The sequence below is a fragment of the Rhodamnia argentea genome, chromosome 8, assembly GCF_020921035.1.
Source record: "Rhodamnia argentea isolate NSW1041297 chromosome 8, ASM2092103v1, whole genome shotgun sequence".
Classification (NCBI taxonomy): domain Eukaryota; kingdom Viridiplantae; phylum Streptophyta; class Magnoliopsida; order Myrtales; family Myrtaceae; genus Rhodamnia; species Rhodamnia argentea.
The window spans coordinates 5,596,275-5,605,861 of record NC_063157.1 but is presented as its reverse complement, the minus strand read 5'-3'; the positions used below and the strand labels follow the sequence as shown (position 1 = coordinate 5,605,861).

Here is a 9,587-nt window from a genome sequence, read left to right as displayed (position 1 = left end):
TTCTCCGTTCGTGTTATTCCTGTCGAGGGATTCTCGGAGATTGCCCCCACAACATTCCTTAGCACAGACATCGCACGCCAAAAAGCAATTGGTTTCAAGACAAGTTCTCGTTAATGGGCTTTCCTTGTTCCACATGTGGGCCCACTGGGGGTTTCGAAGGGAGGGAAAATATCGAAAGCAGAACTTGCCCCCAATCAATGATTACACGTGTTAGCATCTGAGCAGGCCTCGATCCGCTCCTTACCCTTGACCTTCGGCCCCACCACATTCTAATTCCTCTCAGCCGTCCGATCGGAATACCTGCTTCCTAGTCAGACCGCCCCGTCCCGGTCCCACAAACCGGCGGGGGCCCAGAGGAGAGGAGGAGGAAAAAAAAGGCGTATGGAAATGAGTGTGTCGCTGTCGTTGAGGGGACCACTCAACAACCAGATGCCGGGCCTTTTCCCCCTGCTCACCGTCACCCCTACACAGACGCCCACGCGGGTCCCACCTCCAAAGCCCCACCTTGAGGCGACCTGTCGTTTTGGGACCCACCCTTCATGTCGGGAGCGCCCGGTGGTGAAAATATTGCTATGGGCACACCCGCACGAGAGCACGAGTTCCTCCGGGCGTATTTTAGCATGGGGCGGCGAGGGAGGAGGACAACCGGGCCACGTGCTCACGTGCGTGCATGTGACCCCTGGCTCCCCGTTCTCGGTGGATGATATGAATTTGGGTTTGGTGTGAGTTGCTTTCTCCCATGTGATCCCTACTAATCTCTGTGTTCATAATCCCGATCAGGCTATTAGCCAATGAGAAAAATGCAGGAAAAAAAAAAAGGTTCTCCAACCACTGGTGGCGGCAGCGGCCGCGGTGGCATGGTAGTCTAGATCACAACATTTCTCTAACACGAGATTATGAGGTCGAATCTGTTTGCCATAGTCTAACAATCAAACTTGTGCGTATGAGTTTTTTTATAGTGATGGATCCTGCCTACCTCAAATCAATGGATTAGAGCAGTTATACATTGGCCTCCTGGTGATCTTACATCCACATTTTACATACCTCTCCTCCCCTATCGCAACTTTCCAATTAACCATATTGCCCCCTCGTCGAATTTCCTTGATTCGATTCTGTGTTGACATAGAGCATGAACCTCCATGGAATTTTGCATTTGAAACTCAAATCCACAAATCAAATTGTCTGTGATCCGAGATCAAATCCAACCCGTGCTCCGCCAATCGGGCGGACTCTACCCAATGAGGACAAAGGGTATGCACCAATTTTAAAAATTTCCACGGCAGCTAGATCGCCGCATGAAGTGATAATTATATCGAGTTGTTTCTCAATTATGGGGAAAAAAAAATAGAGAGAGAATCTTTCCTCCTGTCCAAAAGTCCAAATTGGGGATTAAATTAAGGGGAGGAACATCTTGTAAGGACTCTCCGGTTTTTGTAGGTGGCTGGCTCTCGGGGAAGTCTAGCTTTTGTGCATGTGCTCTCTTTGGGACAGATTCTAAGGGTCATAAGAAGGAGAGTTAATATCACAAAAAAAACTCTAGTTAGTACACAAGCGATAAATTTATCATCGATTAATTTTTCCATCATAAAAAATCTCAAATTTGTACACCTATGATAAATTTACCTTCCATTAGTTTCGGTTAAATTTGACCGTTAAATTGCTGAGTCAAATGACACTTGACAGTTGAAGGGTATACTAATTTAGGATTTTCTCATCCGTTTATCACATGTGTACCAGTTTGCAGCTTTTTGTGATATTAACTCAATTCAACGAAAACTAACGAAATGATAAATTTGTCACAAATGTACCATTTGATGTTTTTTATGGTCAAAAATTAGTTTAGGAAAACTATGTCACAAATGTACCAGTTTTGGATGTGACCATAAAATAAGTTTGAGGTAAATTTATCACAGGGGTACCACTTTAAAGTTTTTTATGGTGAAAAATTAGTTTATGGTAACTTTATCACAAGTATACCAATTTTGATTTTTTATGGTCGAAAAATAAGTTTAGAGTAAATTTGTCATAGGTGTTTGTATCGGTTTGAATTTTTTTATGGTTGAAATTGAATTCATGATAACATTGTCACAAGTGTACCGGTTGGAGATTTTTTGTGGCTAGAAAATAAATTTAGGGTAAATTTGTGGCAAGTATGCTAATTTGAGGTTTTTGTGGTATTAAACATAATAAGTGTAACGCTGTTTGGTTTCATAAATAGCACATGTAATAAGGAAGGAATAGCGCTAGAATTTTCGAAGATGCCCTTAAAATCATAATTGGAAGAAATGTGGTGGTTATCACTTTAACAGTCAATCGCGAGTTTAATACTCCGTATTAAAGGTTTTTATGGTCGAAAATTAGTTTAGGGTAACTTTATCACAAGTGTACCAGTTAGCGATTTTTTAGCAGATGTTGCAATTTGTGATATCATATATTTATTAATTTATTACAATTGACTTATGATCACAATAAGAAGTTAGTTGTATTAATTTGTAATTATCACGACAAATATTGTGTTTTAGAAACATAAATATTTCTAACCAAAGTAAGTGGGTTTTTTCTTTTTCTTTTTGTCGTTAATTTTTTAATTCATTCAATTTTTCAAAGTGTCGGTACATGTTATTATTAATTTTATCCGTCAAGACCCCGTATTGTAGGATGGGGTCATACGATTAATCCAATTATCTTACATAAAGAAATCGCACAACAAGAAAGCAATAACAAAATAATATTAGGAGACGTGTTCCCTACCGACGATCATCGTAGCTCAATATCACCAATCCAAAAAATGAGAAACGGTAAAACATTGATTTTCAGGAAAATTCCAAATAAGGATATGAAAATAGACCTTGTTTACAATAAGAACATGACCCGTCGTCTTTATTTTAAAGAATGGCATGACCAATGATATTTTCGCCATTTGCTTTTTCTATTATTTTTTTCATTTTTCCTTTTTCTTTTTTCCCTTCGTTTTTGCCCGTGGTTGGTTTCATGGTTGGCCACCAACAAGGGCAATGCAGCCTCACCTAAGGTCGTCGAGGTGAGGGCGACCTTGCCGGATCCGGGTGAGGATCACCTTGTTGACCACCGGCGTGGGTCGCCTCCCTAGGTAGGGCAAGGCCATTGAGGGCAGCATCGCCTCAACGGCCCCAAGTAAGGACCCCCTGGCCCTTGCTGGTGGTCGATCTATAGCAAGCCACCGACGAAAATTAAGGGAAAACAAAAGAAAAAAAGGAAAAAAATATCAGAAGAAAAACTAAACGACGAAAATGTCCTTGGTAAGGCTTTTTTTTTTTAAATAAAAAATGGCTCTTTATATTTTTATTTAAGAAAATAAGGGCATTTTAGATATTTATTTAGAATGTTCAGTTGATTCCCCAATCTCGTAGCTAAAGTTGAAATGACATAAAGATTTGATCATGGGATTATGGCAAACAAAAAGAAAATGTTCCCTAGAGTGCCCCAAAATCACACTCCTTCCATCCACTCGAGGACCTCCTTTTTCCTTGGTTGCTTTACAATTTCAAGAACAAGAAGCCCTAGCCCCTAGGGAACATCTCCAATTAGCATTGTTTGCTTTCTTTCTTTACCAATACTTATCTAGTGAGCCAAATGCGAAAATGCATAGATAAAAATTGAATTATGTTTAAAAGGATTACGAAACTCAACTGATTATCCATATGTCTTTGTAAAAAGGACAATAAGTCGTGCCGTTAGGCCCGTTACAACTCAATAAAAGATTAACTGTAATTATACTCATAGACCTCACAGGACTTGACAATCGACCAAAAAATTCCACGATGCTCGCCTCTATCCCCCGAAATGATTTTCGAAATCGCATTATGAAAGAAGTCGGATATCAAGTCGCATGCAATATCACAAATATATTAGCACTGGATTGGATGTCGTGCTAAATTCCTTAAGTTAAGGATCATATTCGAATGTTTGATTCAACATCGCCGGACATTTGACTGCTTCCGTAGAATATTTTACGCGCTCCTTTACCATTCAGTTTCGATGTTCTAGATCCAATCCAATCCTCTAGATCCCTATAAAGCTGGTCGATTCTAACTCAAATCGATGCTTTCTTCATGTCACAATCAACATAATCATTGGGGCTCAAAAAATGGTCATTTATATTGGAAAGTATCCGCCCTGTGAATTTTTATTTACAAAGTGATCATAAGAAAATTACCTTTTACACAAATTTTTTTTTTTTGGGTGCACCATTCATTCTTTTTTTTTTTTTTGGGAAAAAAACCACCAAAAACCCTAAACTATGTCAACCGTAACATATTTATCCTAAATTTTTTTTATGAGACAAAAAATCTTAAACTTATACTCATGTGACATATTTACCCCAAAATTTTTCTTATAATACGAAAATCCTAAACTTATATTCACGTGACATATTTATCTCAAATTATTTTTTTGTAACACGTGTCTAGAAGTTTGAAATTTTTTATATCACAATAAAAAGTTTAGGGTAAATGTGATGTATGGGCACAAGTTTGGGTTAAATGTGTCACATGAATATAAGTTTAGGATTTTTTATGACATAAAAAAAAGTTTGAAATAAATATATTACAGCGGGCATAATTTAAAATTTTTGATGGCTTCTTTTTTTTTTTTTTTTTTTCTGATCTCAAATCTTCACGGAGCAAAACGACCCATTATACGACGAAAAGCGACAGAGAACCTTACTTTTTTTCCCCCCTTCTCCCAGAAAAGATTATATTCATCTTCACTGATAATCGTCGCTCAATCTCTCTCTCTCTCTCTCTCTCTCTATCGCTCTCGCTCTGTGTGTTCCGATCCGATCTAAAATCGCTCTTCGACGAGGCAGAAAGACCCCCATTAACGCTCCCAAAGCTGCATCACTTTCTCTCCTCGCTTCTTTCTTTCCTTTCTGTCTTGGCGGGCCTCATGATTCCTCCCTCCCTTTTCTTGCTCTCTCGAGTCGCGAGACTTGGCTTTCGCTGCATTGATCCCTCCCGTCTTTGATCGGGTAACCCTTTTGGCTCTCTTCTTTGATCTGTTCTTTTTCATGGGTTTTGTTGGCTGGAGAAGAGTTTTGGCGGCGGCGGGATTCTCTTTTCTCGACCGGTTGGCAATGATATGTGCCGCGTTTCGATTTCCATTGACGCAGGCCACTCGGCGAGTGGTTAAAATGTGACCTTTTTTCTCTGCTTCGAGTTCATTTCTGGAGTGGCTTAGATAGGGGCGCTTGTGTACTCGCCAAGATTCTTGATGGGTTTTGATTGAATTGTCGAGGCAATGTGTGGTGTACGATGCCCGTGTACTTGTGGAGAACTCAACTTCTTGATTCGTTTGTACGATGCTTACATTCTTCTTCTTGTCCTTCCTTTGATAATAGAGATGTTGACATTCAGTGGACTGTGAACCACGTTATGTATCTTGATTTCCGGTCAGACACGCAGTCTCTCTTTTTAATGTCGTCGAGTCATATCTTGCTTGAGATGCATTTTCTCTTTCGTGGGTTAATTGTCTTTCCGGGATATGTGTGGGTTCTGAAGAATTTATGTCTTACCTGAAAATGGTTGATTGTCTTGTAACAGTTATTGCGTCCAGAATGAAGAGTAGGCTGAATATTCTGTAGCGAGCAACTTTAGCTGAAAGAGAAGTCTCGCTCATAGCTCCAACCTTGGGATTTGATTCTGTTCAGTGTCAAATTGCTTTCATGGAGCCTCTCTTTGATGAATCGATTCCTATACCAAAGACTCAGAATTTGGCAGCTTTAATAGGGAATAATGCCCCTTCGACATCAAGTACTCCTCGGCCATCTCGGCCTCCCTCTCCTAGACGATCTAGAAACGGATCGTCTACTGCATCCTCTGCAAGTACGCCCAGTTCTAGTATGAAGCCGATCCAGCACCCAAATGGTTTGCTCAGCAATGAGAAGCAGTCGCAGAAATCGGCCCAAGGCGACCTGGAAAGCGAAGAATCACAAAGGTTGGCAAGACAAGCTTACAGTTTAGGCAAGGGGAAATCTGAACATGTAATCCCTAATGGTGTTATTGATAAATCATTGGAAAGTTCTAAACGGGACAATAAAATGGCAGAAACCAAATCTTCTGCGAAGCAAGTCTTTGATGATTCTGAGAACTCTGATACAAGTGGCTTAGTGGAGCCTGAGAGCCGTGTTTTAGGTGCGTGTAAAGGAAGTTCTGGCCTATCGGGCAGTCAGTTGGCATCTCTCTCAAAAGCAAATTTTTGCCCCAGCCCTCAAAACAGCATGTATTCTGCCACTATATATGCAGAGGCAAAACAGAGTTTCACCAACACGGAAGTCAGTGAATGTGTGAGCAGTATTGAGAAGTCAGGTGAGAGTGCAGATGTTAGCAACTCGTGTGACTTTATTGAAAGCAGGAAAACCAGCCTTTACAGAGGCAGTACGGGGAGTGATGTCAGCGATGAGAGCAGCTCAAGCAGTTTGAGCAGTGCCATGTACAAGCCTCACAAGGCAAATGATACAAGATGGGAAGCAATCCAAGCTGTGCGATCACGTTTCGGGGCATTGGGGTTGGATAGCTTCAGGTTCTTGAAGAAATTGGGGTGCGGAGATATAGGCAGTGTGTATCTATCTGAGTTGAAAGGCACTCGAAGTTATTTTGCCACAAAGGTCATGGATAAAGAAGCTTTGGCCGGTCGGAAGAAGCTTCTGAGGGCTCAGACGGAGAGGGAGATATTGCAGTCTCTGGATCATCCCTTCCTTCCAACTTTGTATGCACACTTTGAGACAGAGAAGTTCACTTGCTTGGTCATGGAGTTTTGCCCCGGGGGGGACCTGCATGCTCTCCGGCAAAGGCAACCAGGAAAATATTTTTCCGAGCATGCTGCCAGGTGACGAATTATTTGCTTTTTCTGTCGCTACTTGTTGACTAAACAATGTCATTTAGGATTACAGAGAATGTTATAAATAAGGCCTTTTGGAGGAAGAGTGTTTGCTGTGGAGCTTCTTTCCACGCCAGGAAGAAGTTGAATCTGTAATTTCTGTACTTAATGATTTCACCTTGTGGATACCACCTGCTATCATCCCATAACTTAGTGGGGACTGGATATGAACCGAAGCAGTGTCAATGATCATTAGGTTTTTCATTTTCTGGATTGGTGCAGTTGGGTGGATCTGACTGAGTTACAATTCAAAAAAGGAGGCATAATTCTCATTGACTTGGCCCTTCCAATTATTTCCTTTGATGTTTCATGTTGCCGCTCCTTCTGATCAGATCTCTTTGTTTTTCCATACTGCGAAATCTTTTCTTCCTGCCCCGATTGTATTCAGGCCACAACTTAGACTCTTGTTGTAGAATTTGAATTTTGTTAGCCAATAGATTGTTTCAATGATGTCGTTTTTAGCCCAACTGTCTGACCACTTAAATGCACGTATTCATCACATTTACATTTTATACATGGTGAAGATGTTTAAGCTTAGTTGTTGATTCAATTCTCAGTTATTTGTCCCATCTCTAGTGGGTCTTGGTGAACTGCATGGGACTCTTTTGATGAATTGACTATTGTCCAAGTGGACATGATCTCCTTTGCCAACTTTGTCAAATTTCTCTGGAGATAATGGCAATGATGACGAAGTTGATGTTTTTATTGCCACGAGCTGAACTTTTTCGTTTATTCACCTGCAGACATAATATCATTTGCCAAGTATAGTTGCTCATAACTTCATGAACCCTCTGCTTCACAGGTTTTATGTGGCGGAAGTTCTCCTTTCTTTGGAGTACTTGCATATGCTTGGGATCATTTATAGAGACCTTAAACCAGAGAATGTTTTAGTCAGGGAAGATGGGCACATAATGCTTTCAGACTTCGATCTCTCTCTAAGATGTGCTGTCTCCCCCACTCTGGTCAAATCCTCAAACTCAAGCCTTGAGTCGAAGAACTCAGCATTCTGCGTTCAGCCCGCTTGCATCGAACCGACTTGTGTAATGCAGCCAGATTGCATCCAACCTGCATGTTTCACACCACGCTTATTTTCGAGCAAGAGCAAAAAGGAAAAGAAGAATAAACCTAGGACCGAAATATATCACCAAGTGAGCCCTCTCCCCGAGCTCATGGCAGAACCTACAAATGCTCGATCTATGTCCTTTGTTGGTACACATGAGTACTTGGCACCTGAAATAATTAAAGGTGAAGGGCATGGCAGTGCAGTAGATTGGTGGACATTCGGAATCTTTCTTTATGAGCTTTTGTTTGGGAAGACCCCATTCAAGGGGGCGGGGAACCGAGCTACCCTGATCAACGTTGTGGGGCAGCCTTTGAGATTTCCTGAGACACCAAATGTGAGCTTTCCCGCAAGAGACTTGATCAGAGGGTTACTTGTTAAGGAACCACAGCATCGGCTCGCCTATAGGCGTGGAGCTACCGAAATCAAACAGCACCCGTTCTTTGAGAGTGTGAACTGGGCGCTAATTCGTTGCACGAGTCCACCGGATGTGCCCAAACCAGTAACACTAGAGTCTCCAATGAAGCCCGCAAGTAGTACACCACAAGCATCCGCGAGTGAAGCGACAGGTGTGGATGTGAAACCTTCGGGTAATTATTTAGAGATTGATTTTTTCTGATGGCTCCGGTCTGCTCTCTCTGTCACTATCTGCCCACCAGTTTCTGTTATATCTCTTGTATTTTGTTCCAATGGTTCCTCATCCATTGATGAAGCGATATGAATCTAACTCTCATGAACCAGCGGATGTGACTGTTCCATTGTACTAGGCTCTGAAACGGCATTGCTGTTTCCAAAGTGTATTGAACGAGGAACAAGTTTGGCACTCTCTGTCATCACGCTCTGCCTTTGGCCATGTTCTATGGATGTGTACTAGAGAAATGATATTTGCATCGTGGAGGCACATCCAGACAAAGTGGATTTAATTTTGGCTGTGGTTTTTGACTTTCGGTTTGGCGGCCTCCCGTACTTGCCATTTGCTCCCTCTGCAGAAACAATTCTTAAATTGACGAGATAATGACACATATGGTCTTTAAGCTTTGATTCAATGTTAAATTGACGAGATAATGACACATATGGTCTTTAAGCTTTGATTCAATGTGCAACGTAATCCCTAAACTTTTAATTTGATCAATATAATTCCTAAACTTTTGAAACATGTTCAAATTAGTCTCTGAATTACAGAAAGATGTTCATTATAGTTCTTCAATTAATTGAAGTTTAGGAACGGCATTGGATTTTTTCTTATAATTCAAAAACTAAGTTGAATGTATTTCAAAAATTTAGGAATCACATTAAATAAGTTAAAAGTTCAAGGGTCATATTGCACATTATGCTAAAGTTCAAAAGCTATATTAGTCAAATTAAAAATTTAGAGAACAAATTATACATCGGGTCGATGTTTAGAGACATTTGTGTCATTTTCCCTAAATTGTTTGACCTGCTTCTTCTAAGGTGACCACCAAACAGGAAGAACAAAAACATCAATGCGGCAAACGTCGAATGAAGCAGATAGGCGCGCTTGTGTTAAGTTTGTCACTTGAGTTTTCAACAGGAAGTGAGTTTTCCCGGGGCATCCTTTCTATTTGGCGAAATCTGTGAACGAAAATGACTT

The 9,587-nt window shown here is 40.9% G+C and overlaps 1 protein-coding gene across 1 annotated transcript; it reads left to right on the top strand.

The window, feature by feature from the left end:
- The first annotated feature begins 4,711 nt into the window (after positions 1-4,711).
- On the top strand, positions 4,712-8,915 carry LOC115741200 (serine/threonine-protein kinase D6PK-like). The gene is made up of 3 exons (XM_030674967.2): positions 4,712-5,008; positions 5,580-6,864; positions 7,718-8,915. The coding sequence occupies exons 2-3, from the start codon at positions 5,702-5,704 to the stop codon at positions 8,592-8,594; spliced, it is 2,040 nt and encodes a 679-aa protein (XP_030530827.1). The 5' UTR covers positions 4,712-5,008; positions 5,580-5,701; the 3' UTR covers positions 8,595-8,915.
- Positions 8,916-9,587: the final 672 nt, after the last annotated feature.